Here is a 17,235-nt window from a genome sequence, read left to right as displayed (position 1 = left end):
TGCCTTATGTAGACATTGCCTTATGTAGGCTTGAGTTGCCTTGTGTAGGCTCCCAGTGTTATGTCCTTGTGTAAGACTAAGTAGCCTTATGTAGGCCTAGCATTGTGTAGGCTTGGGTTGCCTTGGGTAGGCTCCCAGTTGAGTCTTTGTGTAGGACAAGTCGCCTTATGTAGACACCTAGGAGAACCTTGTATAGGTATCCTAGTTAACCTTATGTAGGTTGTAAAAGTTCATGGTTAACCTGATTTAAAACCATTGGATAGTGAAATTCGGTACACTCTAGGAGAGAGTGCGTCCGTCGGGGAGTGGAGTAGGCAAGTTGCCGAACCACTATATATGATTGTGCTTGGGATTGCTTTGAGTACATTTATCTAGTTATGCTTATATTTATCATATGATCATTATGATGCATAATTTAGTTAATGTATAAGTGTTGATAGAAATCACATCCGACACCATCAGGGGTCCACTGCGGTGTTCATGAGAAGTCCAACTAATCCATTCATTTTTCAATCTCATTTTAGGACACGCAGCTAAAATAGGGTGGATCCAAAATTCAAATGAGCCACGTGAGAGGAAATAGTGACAATTTAGTAACCACCGTTGAAATATTTATATAGCCACGGAAGCTTTGTATCAGTCTTAAGTGTTTTCACTTGATGTATGTAAGTGAAAATGACATTACGAAAGGTTTGGATGGCATACAGAGGTAGAGCCTAAGAAGGTTTCAACGGTAGCCATTCCATTTCCCACTGTTTTATTTCATATGGCTAATTTGAGTTTTGGATCTTGGTTAATTTTTGCCACATTTGTTAAAATGAGCTCGAAAAGATGTATGGACGAGTTGAATTTCCCATGATCATTACGGTGGACCCACCTTTCATACCAGCGCAGGAACTTCATGCTTTCGCAAGGAAATCCGGTCCAGCGGATTGGGGTGATTCCACCCCTACAAAAATCCCTGGTTAGGGCTCACCATAATGTAAGATTTTCATCCAGTCGATCCATCCGTTTTTCCAGCTCATTTTATGATGTGAGCCCAAAATCGAAGCATACCGAAAGCTCAATTAGATCACACCAAAGGAAACAGTAGGATAGTGATGTCCACCGTTGAAATCTTTTAGGACCTACCATGATGTTTATTTGCCATCCAACCGGTTCAATTGATCAAGCGGACCCGGACAAAGTGAAAACAAAAATATAAGCTTGATCCAAAACTTAAGTTGCAATTAAAAAAAAAAGTTTCCAACGGTAAGCGTTCAATCCCCACTATTTCCAGTGGTGTGGTATACTTGAGATTTTTATATCATTCAATTTTGGGCTTATCCTATAAAATGATCTGAAAAAATGGATGGACGTCGTGGATAGAACGCATAGATTACAGTGGGCCCCACAGAGTGGGGTTAGCAGGGATATCACAGTGGTGTTGGGGTCATCAGCCAATCCGCTTCCCTATAAATGTATCCGAATGGGAAGCGGAAGTCTTCGTTTTGTCTTCTCCGTTCCTTTCCTTCGCGGCCACCCCTCTCTTACAGAGGAAAACCTGCGATTTTTCTTCTCATCTCCAATCTTGGCCGTCGATCATTCCCTTGAGGTCCATCGAACTCGATCCTAGCCGTTAGATCTTGCGATGGCGGAGCACTTGGCGTCGATCTTCGGGACAGAGAAGGATCGGGTGAACTGCCCTTTCTACTTCAAGATCGGGGCGTGCAGGCACGGTGATCGGTGCTCGAGGCTCCATACTCGGCCGAGCATCAGCCCTACGCTGCTGCTCTCGAACATGTATCAGAGGCCTGATATGGTGACACCTGGCGTGGACCCTCAGGGCCAGGCCATGGATCCCCGCAAGATCCAGGAGCACTTCGAGGTTCCCTTCTTTCTCCTCTTCTCCTTTTAATTTTTAGTCCCGTAGATGCTCCGCCCTACAAATCTCACATTTGGTGCCCGACTCTTGACGATCCAAACCGTTGGCATGGTGGCTTCCATGGTGGATTGGAGATGTCCCAAAGATCTCCTCCGTTGGATGATCCTAGAGGTCTGCTCTGGCCCCTGTTAAATGAATGCCGTTATTCTGATTGTCCACTTTCTTTGGGTGGGTAGAATCATCTGGTAGGTCAGTCAGTAGAGCATCGACCCCCAGATCAACATCCACATCTGATAGGTCAGATGTGGGGCCCATGGTTTTGATCTATCCAAGCCATTGAGCTGACAGCCCCATCATGGTCAAACCATTCCCCCAAAATCTCCAAAACCGGGAGATGTTAGCCATCGAATGATTGGTCTTTCCTCCATTGAATGTGGTTCACCTTGCATTTCTTTTTTAATTATGCATTTGCATGCCAACAATGGGAAGGTTAGAATTGATCAACTAAGAGGATTTCTGGGAATGGTCAATCCACGTTGGGGTCCGTCAGATCAATAGCTTGGATAGACTAACCATTGGCCCCACATTGACAAACTAAGTTCTGAACTGGAACTCGCCCCTGTATTTTAATTATGGATAATATATGTTGAATAGATATTCATCCGGTCTTCGATTAAATGTATGCAACCAAACTCATAGTAAAAATTGACAATAAACAAAACTATTTCTAATCACACGAGCATTAAGAGTTAAAACCAATTTTAGTGTTCAAAGACTTAAAAATCGGCTTTCGGTAGGTCTTCATTAGGTCAGCTGACAAACAACCTTCTCATCAAAGAATGGTCTGATGGTCCATTGAATACATGCCAAAAGCACAAATAAATTATAATTCTTGTATTTTCCATTTCCCCCCTTTTTTGTGATATTACCTCCCTTTTTGTGATATACCCAATAGAAAAAGTGGGCCAATATTTTCCTATATGCATGCCCCATACTTTGATCATTTTCAGGCCTGGCTAATGCATTCGCTGAAACTAATTTTCAGAACCTTGGGCCAATATGCTACTCAATGGTGGATTTTTTGAACCATGGTCATTATTGAGTATCAATGTTCAAGACTGGACTGAGCCTCCGGGTCAATTTGACTCTATCCGTTGAGTCACTGACTCCCAAGTCGAGTTTTTCTGTTTTTAAGACATGGCTAGAATGCACAAGGTCATGTTGGATTTTTTTGTTTTTCGGAAATGTCTTGTTGGAGTTACACTTTTGGGGGATATCTTTTTGTTGGCTATAATATATACATGGAAGATTCCATACATGCAGGGCCTAGGTCTGGTGACCTGAGTTGTTTAATGGGGATGCCTGAAATTCTAGCATTCGGGAAATCCTGACCCTTATATCAATTTGCCTTTAAAGAGATTCTATATATATATATATATATATATATATATATATATATATATATATATATATATATATATAACAGTACATTCAGTGGAAATAGTCAAAGATTGAAGGACTTCGTTCTTCTGATGTGGGTGTTGTTAGGAGCACCCCACCCCATCCAGTGGGGCCTATCGGATTAGCAATCTGCATTACTGAACCATGAAATCCACATGCATGGGATCCTGCATATGAACAAATAACTTGCACATCTGATGATGTACAGGACCCCCTCCATTGTACACTTTCCCTTCACGTTCTTTTTTTCAAAAAAATAAAAAAATTGATACTCCGTTCTCTTCTGAGATATATCATTAGTTATCTGGTCATTTGGTGAGCATATTTCTCTGAAAGTGCAGGATTTCTATGAGGATCTGTTTGAGGAGCTGAGCAAATATGGGGAGATTGAGAGCCTGAATATCTGTGACAATTTGGCTGATCACATGGTGAGTGACATAGAATTGAATGTTTTTCCACAGCATTTAATTCCTTTTTAATAGGTTACGTATGGAAATGGGTGTCAATTACAGTAAGGATTGGGGATGAGAGATCTTCTGTTTCTCCTAAACCGAACTCACAGGACATGAGTAAGGGAAGTATTGGATACAAATCATAATTTTAATCTTATTAAATGTTCCCCAACAATTATCACTAGTTGGGTTTTTTGTAGCCCATGTGACGCAGTCACTTTGAAGTTCGAATAACTAGTAGGTCTAGAGCTTGAAACTTGGTGAATTTTGACTAAGGGTTTCGAATTCTTTTTTGTCATCTGAGTATCCCTTATTAAATGTTCCCCAATTCCTCAATTATTATCTCAAGCTAGATTTTTTTGCAGCCCATGCGGCACACTCACTCTTTCAGATAACTAGTAGGTCTAGAGCTTGAAACTGGATGGATTCTGGGGAAAGAAGGGTCTCATATCCTTTTGGTTATCCGAGTACCTGAGCTAGGACTCCAGTTTTCTGAGGTACATGAGTATCATCGTGACTTTATCTTGGCAGGTGGGAAATGTGTATGTTCAGTTTAGAGAGGAAGAACATGCTGCAAATGCGCTCCGAAATTTGAGTGGAAGATTTTATGCAGGTTAGTCTTCTCTCTCCTTAGAATTATGGTATAGTTTTCGGTACAAAGAATCACCAGCTTTTCATCAAGTTTTTGGTTCTCCTTTGTGGTTTGACTGCTAAAGTCCTTGGTGACATGCTAAGATGTGCTCATGTCATGCCATAAAGGTTCTATGCAGCTCCTGCTGAATACATGTGACAAACATGCGTTTGATTGGGACCATTGATCCGGTGGGACATTGTGTCAATGCACTATTCTTGGAAAGTCCAAGTGATTGGACAAATCTGACCATTCTGGAATTGTCTGTTTGAATGTGAGCCACTGCTAACTGTTCCTTTTGCATTCATCTGTTGGATGTCTACCACTGTTCAATACCTTTGAATTTTGGTATATGGCCTCTCCATGTGGTTACTCACCTGATCAATGTTCCCAATCACCATGTGTTTGCTGTGTGTAGCGTGATAAGGGAGCTGCCTGGTCGGCATATTAGCATTTCTCATTTGATGCATGGCCTTCATCTTTGCACAATATAGATGAGTTTTCAAATCTAACAAGTGGAGACCATGGTTCAGTGATTGAGATATTAGACTATTGAGTTCTACTGGAAGGAGCATGCCCCAAAACTCTCCCAGATGGAAGAAGATCCCAGTGATCAATATTAAGACCTTTTTCAGTTGAAAGTGGACTGTTGCTGTATTTCTTTTCTTATCTATAGTCCACAAATCAAATGTTTGATGCTGTATTGAGTTCTACTGGAAGGAGCATGCCCCAAAACTCTCCCAGATGGAAGAAGATCCCAGTGATCAATATTAAGACCTTTTTCAGTTGAAAGTGGACTGTTGCTGTATTTCTTTTCTTATCTATAGTCCACAAATCAAATGTTTGATGCTGTCCCATGGAGTAAAATTTTGAGGCATAGCCCATCTGCGGTGGGTCATGACAGACCAATTTTCTGGATTATCATCCCACTAATTAGAATTTAATAAACCGTCGACTGTGAAAAAGAAAGACCACGTATAATGTAATTCCTGCCTCAAGATTCTTGTTCTCTTGCCATTGCCGTCTTCCTATCTCAAGATCTTTGTTCTCTTGGCACTGCCGTTATCCTGTTTCAAGATCCTTGTTCTCTAGGCACTGCCGCGTTTCCTTTTATTGTCACTCACTAAGTTATCACCTTGCAACTCTAATTTCTACTTTTTATTTTCATTTTTTGTTTTCAACAGGAAATTGGACTATTTTGTTGTCATGTTGTTGTTGTTTCAGGGCGTCCCATTATTGTTGACTTCTCCCCAGTGACGGATTTCCGGGAAGCAACATGCAGGCAATATGAAGAAAACACGTGCAACCGAGGCGGCTATTGCAATTTCATGCATCTGAAAAAGATTAGCAGGTAAACCTCTAAGCTATCATTTTTCTTGGAATTTCATCTGCCCACTCAACCCTTTCTCTGATGATTTCTGTCCATTGATTACTAGAGAGCTGAGACGGCAACTATTTGGACGGTACCGACGTAGGCACAGTCGCAGCCACAGCAGAAGCCGCAGCCCCTACAGGCATCGCAGCCATGAAGAACGCTCCCACGGTGGCCGTGGTCATGGGAGGCGTTACGATGAGAAGGACAACTACCTTGAAGATCGGAGGAGGGCCAGGAGCCGTAGCCCTGGACGAAACCGAAGGGGACGAAGCAGGAGCCCTGGGGGAAAGCGGAATAGGAGCCCAGTTAGGGAAGGCAGTGCTGAGAGGCGGGCTAAAATCGAGCAATGGAACAGGGAAAAAGAACAGGCAGAGTCAGGTCATAAGAATAGCAATGCTGCTAATGATAATAATGCTGACAGCACTGGTTACACACAAAATGGAGGGCAGTACTATGAGCAGCAGCAGCAACAGCAAGGAGGATCTGGTTACTGAGCAGTGCCTGGTTTGCCTCTTACTCAGATTTATCTTGTTAAGACCTTTAGAAAAAGAAAATTGTATGATTCTCGAGCCCAGGGTGTGCTTATATTCTTGGGTTACTAGTTTTACAAGGTGGGTCCATAGTTCAATGATATAGACTGCTAATTTGATGGGACCTACTGTGGATGGATCATGCCCCAAGATTTCCCGGATTGGATGATCTTACCATTCAAATATTCAGTCTTTTTTCAGTTTATTATGGACTCTTGCCGAGTATTTCTTTTCTCGACCATCTGTTTGCAGGCTGCTAATGATAGGGTTGGATTGTCCCAACTATCTAACTCTTTGGGCCATTGTCCATTCACTGTGCTCCATTTGATTAAGGAATTTTTGATTGGCCAACTATGGGCCCCACCTTTGCAGACTAGGGATCCAAGGAATGCTACACATCTTCAGATTGAGGATTATATTATTCTTCTTTTAGAAGATGTAGTTGCTGCTTTTTACGAAAAAAACCACCCCTTCAGGAAATGTAGCTTACAGCCCATTTTGCACTGTGCAGGTGGTGTGCAGGTCCACTGTTCTGTGATATGGGATGTAAAAAAGTGTTTTCTTTTTCTTTTTTGTCTTCACCACTGCAGCAGTCCCCCACTCATATTCCTTGCATGCTTGTTTTTTAAACTAACAACCTTCCCATCTTTGGCTGCCTTGAGCAAATCGAGTGTCCTTTTCTTGCTCCTATATTTCAAAACCATGGCGCTTTCTTTTTCCTGGTTTGATGTTTTATTGAACCAAAATATCTTAGCAATATTATTAGAATGTCTTAGAACAGGTTAAAGCGCTTGATACATTGGAAAAGAAAATTGTGAAATTTTGTATTTTTAGTAAAAGCCCCAACGTTTCAAAGATCTCTTGATTCCAACAAGAGCAAATCTCTCCAAGATTTCTGCATATTGAAAAAGGAGGTTTGCTAGCATTGCTTGCCCTTGTTGTTTGCCACCTATCAGTCCTATGCCTCACTAGTCACTACATCACGGTTTTAAAAAGCGGTTACGATACTGGTCCCCACCATTTTATGTTACGGTGAAATGGGTGAATGTGCTGACTGGAAAAAAGGGCTGTATCAGCCTGTATTTACTGATAGCATGTGATACAGGCCAGGTCTGATATGGTCATGAGGGCACTAGTGTTTTTTGTTTTTTTTTTTTTTTTTTTTTTTCTGCTTTTATTTTATGTTTCTCTTTCTTTCTTTTTTCTTCATATTAACCCTTAAGGAAGCTTTAGAAGCTTATTTTAGACTAGATCTAGTTCTATGCCTGTTTTGGGAATCAAACACAACATTTGAGAGGGACTTGATGAATCAAAGTGGAATGGGGCATTTTGGGGAAAGATCGATGAAAGGGTAAACCATCACTTCCGTTTTCTTTTTCTTTTTTTGTGATTTTAATGAGTCATAATCCACCTAATCATGCCTGATTTGTTTTTGATAGTCACATTCTTATCAAAGAATAGTCTGATATGCAAAAATGTGTTAAAAACACTAATAAATGGTATATTGTGTTGTACATTTTTTCCCTATTTTTCTGTTAATTTCTCTTCTTATTTTTATGTTATATTATATATATATATATATATATATATATATATATATATATATATATATATATATATATTTATTTATTTATTTATTTTCTACATAGCAACTTGAGGTTCTAGCTAAGGACGATCCATAGTGGGGCCTACTGGAATCCAGATCACCATCTAGTGGGGCAGAAAGGGTGACCAAATGCTAGCAAATTTCCAGAATATATAGGTTCTTATTAATGCTCCACTGTATTTATAATTTCTGGACTGCACAATAGGAACCAAAACGCATTATCAAGAATCCAAATGTCTTTATGATAATTGCGTTATCTGCATGCAGCTTTTTTTGTTTCTTCTCTCCACTTTCTTTTTCAGTAACCTCACATCCAAGGGGGGTAGTGAACAAATCTTCGATTTTCAATATTACCCACCTCCAGCCCTTTTGTTTTTGGTATGGGACAGCTTGAGCTTACGCATTCAGCAAGTTTTTTTTTGCAGGTTCAGGTATCCCTGCTTCTAAAGGATCGAGCCTCATTTTTATGTGAGCTTATCTGAAAATTTGTGTACAGGTAGTTGATGGGTGGGTGTGGCTGCCTTCTCTCTCGGAACTGAGTTTACAGGATTCACAGAAGGCTTGGGCAGGGTGCGTTGCATTTTACAGGATTCACAGGGCTGTCTTTACAGACGCAGGTGAGGTTTTTGAGATAATGTATATTCATTCACCCTTCTGTAGGTGGTTTTGTTCTTGTCTGACAGTCTTAGACTAAAGCTTTCAAAACCATTTGAGTTTGGTTTGCTGTTAAACAATGGCTTGTTTTCCAGAGCTTTATATGCACTGTTTGGTTAAATTATAGAAATATCTGAGCAACTGTGTTTGGATTGTTACTAATGCGGCTGGCGAGCATATTTCCTTTGTTTATGAATTCTTTGTTGCATCTTCATTCTTGTATATCCAGCCAGGCAGGCTGACCTGTGTTTTAAAGCCCAAGCCCCCAAATGAGCTGACAGTAATTTGGATGATCTTGTCATGTTTGGTGAAATGGATTCTTTCCCACTCAAATTGCAACCGGTGAAATGGATTAGTATTATTGTTTGTTTCCATAACAAAGGCGCGAGGACATTGTTGCGAAACAGGCCTCCTTTGTGGTCATAAAATTGCAATGGAACCTTAATTCCCTTCGCTGGGTGTCCCCTGGCACTTTTTTGAGTACCCCTTGTTAACAGAGCACCCAGCCTCAGCTTTGTGGGCACCATGTAGCACCCTTCTATACAAAAAAAGGTTTGAAGTGGGTTGTTGCATCAGGTGAGATGTACCGGTTTTAGAAGATAGTTAAATCATAGAATTTATCTGTGCAGACCAAAACTGTATTACAGATATATATAAAATGGCGTGGAGCCATGAATGATTCATAGGCAACAGGGACCTCTCCTATCACTACAGCTACAGCTAGAGGCACTTAAACACTCTACTGCCAAGAGCCGTCACACTGTTCATGGCTGTGGATATCTCCATGCAACCCCCACTTGTTAGCCAACAGCCAATGGACATACATTCCAGTACCTTACGGCAAGTTAATCTGCTTTGATGCTCAGCACCTCACACAATATTCTGCAAATGCTAATCAAATGCAACACTACTTCCTTGGGGACTGCTTCACTCAAACAACTAGGACCATTAGACAACTGCAGATAGTGCATGCACGTCACTATTCACAAAGTCTTGCATGCTTGGCTTTCCCTCTTAATCAAGGACTATGTAAATGTAATTAATAGCCTGTGTAATGTCGCTGTTAGGAATGTATATTGTCATCGCTACTCCCTTTCTTTACCCCCCACCTAGAGATGGGCATCGAGTCGAGTCAGACTGAGTTAGGTCCAACTCAACTCGATCCAGTTTTGCCAACTACCTGACCCAAACTCGATCCAACTCGGGACCGAGTCCAAAAGGGCTGACTCAATCCGAACCGATTCTTGGCTAGCCTGACCCGAACTAAGTTCGACTCAGTCAGGGAAACCAAGTTGGATAGAGTTGGGTACGATTCAGATCGAGTCTTTTGTTTTTAAATTTTTTTTTTTATTTTTTGAAAAATTTCAAAAAGTTGTATTAAAAAAAAAAAAAAAAAAAAGAAAAAAAAAAAAAAGAAAAAGAAGAAGAAATTAAGGATAACTTTCCTAAGTTAATAAATAACTAATTTTACATATTTAAAATATATTTGAGAGAAATAAAATCAATTAAACAATGAATGAAATACTAAGCGCTTGAATCTTATAGTGTGTTGAACAAAAAGGAATTCAGGTGGGGTTAGGGTTAGAAATGTTGAGCCGGATTTTCAAGTTGGATCCTATACTCTTATTGAAGTCGGATTGGGCACTTGAAAATTGATAGTGGTACACGTACAAATATAGAGAGCTTTAGCTAAAACCTCACACATCTACACACTTGGCACACAATGGGTCATTTAATTGTTATTTGGGAGATCCAAGGTAAAATCTTTCAATTTGGGAGATTTCATGAACCATCATCCATGGTGAGACGCATGATATCAATACGTTAGACCATTTATATAGGTCATTCAACTGTTAAAATATCACAGATCCAACTTCCAAAGTAAATAAATTATGTCCATAAAACGAATAAAGTAAATAAAATCTGTCCATAATCAAAAGTAAATAAACCTAACATGCATATACAAATAAATAAAACTTTCATATATTCAATAGCCTTTATATGATGTATGTCTTTTGTGACATATAACCAGATAAACCTTGTCCGTACTAGTAACCCCCTCCTCCACCTTTACTTTCATCACTAAAATCATCATTTGGTTCTATTTTTACGACTTCAACTGCACTCCAACTCTGGGACGACTCCGAGTTAGAGGTGTCTAAAAGATGGTCGTTCACCTCTGCTGAATCGGATGGTGGAGATGTCTTCCCATCGTCCTCATTCATAGATTGAACTAGTTTTTTCAGGCGCTTTTTATGATTCGATTTGTACGGGATTTCCAACCTCATATAAAATGTTGCGAAACTTTTAAGAAACTTTGATGATTTACTCATGCCTACTTCAGCATCATGTTATCTCAGAAGGGGTAGATATTGTTGTTTGGTCCTGGATGCCATTGTAAACTTTATTTTATGGCCTCTTTATAATCTTGTTCTTCATGTTCCCTTAGAAGTCTCTATTGTTCTTCTTCTCTATTAACTGTGGAGGGTCTGGAGGCAGTTCATTTGCTTAACCCTTCATTTATAATGGGCATACTTCTATATATTCTATGGCTGGTTGTATTAGTTGTAATTGTAGGGGGAGGGGTGTAGAAAGTCTTTATATTTGAATCGAGAATGACTCGAAATAAATTACGAACTTCTTGAGGAGCTTTGCTATATGGTGCAGCGTCTCCTCCCCGACAAGCCAAATGTAATTTCAGCCGATTTGTTTTGTTTATAAATTGTTTTCCACACAACTTACATTGTAACTTTATCTTTCTATCTTGGGAGTAGACTTGAACTCCATAATCCCAAATATATTTCGATGCATCATCTTCCGATGACATATCTACAGGTGTATATTTTAAAAGAAAAATATGTGGTTAGGCTAAAGGCAATATATATATATATATATATATATAAAGTTATAGTGATGAATGAACGCAATTAGCCAACCATATGATATGATATTTAAGCAACATTAACTAATTGAATAGTACAAATGAAAAGAGAGAAATATTCATCCACCCATAAAATATTACAATTTAAACCATCAAAAAATAATTACAGATATCATGTTGTAACTTATAAGAAACTGCAAGTTAAATAGAAGACAGTGTTTTATCCTGCAGGTATTGTCTCATCTTGCGTGTCACTTTTCTCTTCCTCGAACTCCTCATCAACAGAGTTCCCTTTCCCGTAAATTGGACGTAGCCAATCCTGTGTACAAATGAGCGCTTCAATCGATTCTAGTGTAAGTGAGCTTCGATACTCGTTCACGGCCCTACTCCCCATACTAAAAGCAGATTCTAAAGCCACCGTTGAAATTGATAATATGTCTTGTGCTATTAACAAGAGCATCATGTATTGTGAATCACGAGATTTCATCTTCTATCAGTCCAAAACATCAAACTCATTGCTTTTGTAGTTTACAAGTGGCTCCTTGATATAGTTTTCAAGTTCTGATTGGGGTGTCTGGATTTGAGTCTCATGTTATACTACGAAATACATGAAATCATCTACCGTTTCTTCTCACGATTCATCAAAAGCAAAACTAGAACTCACTTAAGGAGTTTTCTCTTTTGCGGCGCACATATAGAAATTGTACAGATCATTAGCTGCATCACTTATCTTATCGACCTTATCGACCTTAGGGGCACTCTTCTCACCATACAACTTATTACATATCAATACAACCATGATCATCTTGTATCGAGGATCAAGAATGACTGCAACAGTCATTGCCAGACTACACTCAGACCAATACTTATCAAACTTTAACTGCATACCCATAGTCGTTAATTTTAAAAAGTCCAGTCCACTACAGCTTCTATGTAAGACATTTTTTACCCTCCAAAGTTCTGGTAGAAATATATTTGTTGTTGAATACTTGCTTCCTAAAAATTTCTTCATTGTGTCGTAAAAAATCGAAAGGAACTTGCGAACTGATTCAGTTTTTCACTAATCATCTTCAGAAGGAAACCAAAGATACGCACTATCAGGCTCCACATAGTGAGAGAATCATCTCTTAAAGCTATCGCTGAATCCAACATTTCAAAAGTTGAATTTCAACGTGTCATGACATCCAGCTTCATCGTTCTCTGATATGACAAATTCAACCGCTTCACGATCTCATTCCATGTATATAATCGTGAAGGTGACCCCCTTATGTACTTCACATTCTCTCTTATGTTCTCGATCGTTAGCTCAATTGTTTTAAGGTCATCTTGTACAATCAAGTTTAGGATGTGGGCACAACACCTAACAAGAAATATCTTTCCACAAAAATACAAGTCACCAGTGGCCCTAAACTGGTTCTGCAAATTTGTTATCACGCTATCATTTGCAGAGGCATTGTCTAAAGTTATTGAGAAGATTTTCTTTTCAATGCCCCACTCCATAAGACATTTGTACATGCAGTCTGAAATCATCAATCCGGTGTGAGGAGGTGTGAAATAACGAAAGTTTATGATTATCTTGCAGAACCTTCATTTGACATCAACGTAGTGAGAAGTGAGTGACATATACCCCTTTCATTAATTAGATGTCGTTCATAAATCTGATGTCAGGTTAATTTGGGAAATCGATTCCAACTGTCCTTCCATCTTAAGCTTCTCGCTTTTATACATGTTTATGAACACTCTCTTTATTGTTGTACATGAGACCTTCTCGTATTTAGGATTAAGGCATCTGGCTAATTCGACAAAAGCAGGACTCTCTACCATTTGAAATGGTCTTTCATTGGCAATAATAAATTTGGTCGTTAACTCATTCACTTGGTCTTTGTTATACTTATAGATGGATAATGTACCTTGTGATGGACCCCCTAATTGGGTAAATGAAAGTGTTTATTGCCCTGAGGTCTGAGTTCCCACTTTTTTCTAACACTTTAGACTATGTTTCTTAAGAGTTGTAGTCGACCCATTTGCTTACTTAGCATATTAAGTTTTACAGTACTTACATTGTATCTTCACGGCGCTGTTCTTCAGGGTTACTTCTTCAAAATCTTCTCATACTACCGATCTTTTTTTCACTTTTCCTGTAAGATGTGACTGTGAGGTACTAATATCAATGGGCACCTCTTCATCTTCTAGACCTAATCCTTCATGTTCCAGGATCATCAGTGATGTAACTGACAAACCGCCTAGGGTATTCGAAAGACCCTCACTAGCCATCTAATAGTTTAAAGATACTAAATCATATTAGCATTAGCAATCTAATATTAAAAGAGTTATATTAAATACTAAATTAATTACTCATCTAAGGTTGGATAAATTGTAATACTTTCATATTCTTATTTAAACATCCGCGCCGAAAATTCGGCAGCATCTCTCCATGCCTCTCCAAATAAGTTGATCCTCCATTACATTCTAATGTCAAATATCTAAACAATGTGAAGATATTTGACATTAGAGATAAAAAGGAATAAACATATCCAGAGAGAAATGAGGAGATGGACCGCATATCAGGCATGAACATTTAAATAAGTTATATGAAAGCATACTATCCATCTAACCTTGAACTGTCTAAAATGGGACAATTTGAACAATTTCTATGCCACCAAAAACACACTATATCTATATATGGTCACATAGAAATTTTCAAATGGACAACTAATTATCTAACTCACAAGTCACAATAATAAGTTAAATTAGTTACCCATAAAAGGTTGGATAGATTATAATACTTTCATATTCCTATTTAAACGTCCACGCTGAAAATCTGGCAGCATCTCCTCATGTCTCTGCAGATAAGTTGATCTTCTGTTACATTCCAATACCAAATATCTAAGCAATGTGAAGATATTTGACATTAGAAATGAAAATGAAGAAACATATCGGAAGAGAAATGAAGAGATGAACCGCAAATCAGGCATAAACATTTCAATAAGTTATATTAAAGCATACCATCTAGAGGTGTACACGAGTCGATCCGAGTCGAGCTTGGTACAGGTCGACTCGGCTCGGGCACTTGTTGACCCCAATTCGGACTCGGCTCAGCTCGGTCCTCGAGCCTGACTGGCCAGCTCAGCTCAATTTGGTCAGCAACTCAGGCCAATTGGAGTTGAGTTCGAGCCAAGATCAAGTTGAGTTCGCCTGTGCGGCATTTTCACAAACACATGAACTGCATTTTTAAAATCTTATTGTATGTAAAACAACAACAATGGATTTACAGGTATTTCATCAAACACCTTATAAGTAACATAAAATCAAGAAAAAAAGGGTATTTGGTTTCATATACGTACCTTCCTTGCCAGTAGGGCTGTACACGAGTCGAGTTAGCTTGTTACCTCACATTGGAAAAAGGGACCAACATTATAATTTCATCTCCAACTCACCTTGAAGTCCTGTGCAATCTCACGGACCAACCTCTGGAATGACAGCTTCCTAATCAGCAGTTCAGTGCTCTTTTGATATTTTCGGATTTCACTAAAAGACAGATATCCTATCAAACTCAAGAGAAGCACAAAAAGAAAATGCAACAGGAACATTATCTATAAAATATGACAACCAGAGGAAAAGTAAGAAAATAACAGACTGAAGTGCAAGTTGCCACCAGCTACACTTCGTTGAGTCATTTCATCAAACACATGGTGAGCAACAACAATATCAAAGTAACCAAGTCACCGAACTAGTTCAATCCAAGTTTGATTCGAGTTGGGTTTGATCCGAGTCGATTCAAGCTTGGGCAAGCTTGAACTCGGTTCAAAATTTTTTCGAAATTTTTTCGAGCTCAAAAAATCGACTCGACTCGGCTCGAACACAGTTTCGATCTGAGTTGAGTTGAGCTTTTCTGAGTTGATCCAAGCAAGCTAACAAGATAACTCAACTCGTGTATGGCTCTAATACTATCCATCGATCATTGAATTGTCCAAAATGGGACAATTTATGCAATTTCTATGTCACCAAAAGCACACTATATCTATGTATGCCACATAGAAATCATCAAATGGGCAAATAATTATCTAACTCACAAACACAAGTCACAATAATAAGCTAAGTAAAAAAAGTAATGTAATACATATTAAACTAACTATATAATACACAAAAATAAGATAAGCAAAAAAGTAATGTAATACAATTATACAAACATATTAAGTTAACTAATAAGCAATGTAAATGGTAATTCCATAAAAAGTAACTACTAATTGTTTAATTCAAAATTTCAAATAAATTAAACACTTTTTCAATTTAAGAATTAGGGTTTGGGGATTAGGTTTAGGGTTAGGGTTTAGGGCCAGGGAGGGTTAGGGTTAAGGTTAAGGGGTTAGGGTTAGGTTTAAGGTTTAAGGTTTAGGGTTTAGGGTTAGGTTCAAGGTTTAAAGTTTAGGGTTTAGGGTTAGGTTTAGGGTTTAGGTTAGGGTTTGGGTTAGGATTTAGGTTTAAGGGGTCTAGGGTTAGGTTTAGGCTTTAGGCTTTAGGCTTTAGGTTAGGGTTAGGGTAGGGTTTAGGGTTAGGGTTAGGGTAGGGTTTAGGGTTAGGATTTGGGCTTAGGGTTAGGGTTTTAGGGTTTAGGGTTGGGGTAGGATTAGGGTTAGCTCAGCCAGACCACTAGCGAGCCATGGCGGGACATTGCACCCGAGCCAGCGAGGTCCCGAGATCGGCCGGACCACCAGCGAGCCAAGGCGGGAACCACCATGAAGGTCAGTCCACCAGCAAGGTTGAGTCAGGGCGGGCCACCAGCTGCAGCTGAGCCAGTGAGGTCCCGTGATCGGCCGAACCACTAGCGAGTCAGGGCGGGACCCACCATGCAGTGCAGTCCACCAACGAGCCAAGGTGGACCCACTGTCTTGTTTAATAGCTAATCCGCGTCTGTCCTGATCCAGGGCGAGCCACGACCAAGGTCTAGAGCCAGGGCGGACCACCAACAGCCTGCACGGCTGCACCCGAGGTCTCGAGCCAAGGTGGGCCACCGACGGCCTGCACTTGATGAATGGAGCTCGAAAAAACACAAAAAAAAAAAAAAAAAAAAAAAAAAAAAAAAAAACTTATAAAATAAACCTACCTAATGAAAGGACGAGGATGACCGATGAAGATAGGGTGTTGGGCTGCTGACTGACCTGGATTCCGATCGAGTTCGGTGCAGCGCCGGATCGGGTAAGGTTAGGGTTCAAGTACCTAAAGGGTAAAGGTTTTTTTTTTTTTTTTAATGACTTTATAGTACCCGATTCCGGTTCGGATCGGATCCGACCGGATTGAGTTGCTACGTGATCTGAACTCGACTCGGTTGGGCTTCGAATCTGGGTGGGTCTACTCGGTCTGAACCCAACTCTGGCATTCGGTTCAGGTTGAGTCAGATCCGACGAGTCGAGTCAGGTCCTGCCCACCTCTACCCCCACCCCTCTAGAAGGAGCATCCACAAACTTAGCTCAACAAACAATCGGATTTTGAATAAAGCAATTTCTATATTGCACCCGCATTTAGGGGGTTGAGAGAGTGCATTGAAGGTATATAAGTAATCTACTTGGGCCCCACATGATCGATGGCCCAAATGTAAGGCCTATGATGGATTGTCTTTGATCATAATGCTTGGATCACCATATCAAATTGGTTCTTAAGAGGCAAGGATTATCCAAAGTGGGGCCCACATGATGGATGGCGGTGTTCGTCATATTTCTTAGTATAATAAATTTGGCCAACCGTTTTCCTATTCAAGCAATGTGAATAGGAAGACAGTTGACC

The 17,235-nt window shown here is 39.7% G+C and overlaps 1 protein-coding gene across 6 annotated transcripts; it reads left to right on the top strand.

Moving 5' to 3' along the window:
• The first annotated feature begins 1,486 nt into the window (after window positions 1–1,486).
• On the top strand, window positions 1,487–8,781 carry LOC131251691 (splicing factor U2af small subunit B-like). 6 transcript variants are annotated; one of them, XR_009174019.1, is made up of 7 exons: window positions 1,488–1,867; window positions 3,667–3,753; window positions 4,309–4,390; window positions 5,633–5,759; window positions 5,845–6,287; window positions 6,825–7,664; window positions 8,416–8,781. XR_009174019.1 is itself a non-coding variant. In XM_058252589.1 (6 exons), exons 1-5 carry the CDS (start codon window positions 1,631–1,633, stop codon window positions 6,275–6,277), a joined length of 966 nt encoding a protein of 321 aa, XP_058108572.1. In that variant the 5' UTR covers window positions 1,488–1,630; the 3' UTR covers window positions 6,278–6,287; window positions 8,416–8,781. The 6 variants fall into 6 exon arrangements, 4 of the variants coding, with proteins under 4 accessions (XP_058108597.1, XP_058108572.1, XP_058108589.1 ...); XR_009174017.1 differs by having other exon boundaries at window positions 8,345–8,781; XM_058252589.1 differs by lacking the exon at window positions 6,825–7,664.
• The last annotated feature ends 8,454 nt before the right edge of the window (window positions 8,782–17,235 follow it).

This window comes from Magnolia sinica, chromosome 1, assembly GCF_029962835.1.
Source record: "Magnolia sinica isolate HGM2019 chromosome 1, MsV1, whole genome shotgun sequence".
Taxonomy (NCBI): domain Eukaryota; kingdom Viridiplantae; phylum Streptophyta; class Magnoliopsida; order Magnoliales; family Magnoliaceae; genus Magnolia; species Magnolia sinica.
This window is presented reverse-complemented; position numbering and strand designations above follow the sequence as displayed.

Excerpts from the sequence above, each read along its gene's own strand:
- LOC131251691 (XM_058252589.1), top strand. The coding sequence starts at position 1,631 with ATGGCGGAGCACTTGGCGTCGATCTTCGGGACAGAGAAGGATCGGGTG. Across the intron at positions 1,868-3,666 it reads AGATCCAGGAGCACTTCGAG|GATTTCTATGAGGATCTGTT; the intron begins GTTCCCTTCTTT and ends CTGAAAGTGCAG. Across the intron at positions 3,754-4,308 it reads ACAATTTGGCTGATCACATG|GTGGGAAATGTGTATGTTCA; the intron begins GTGAGTGACATA and ends TTATCTTGGCAG.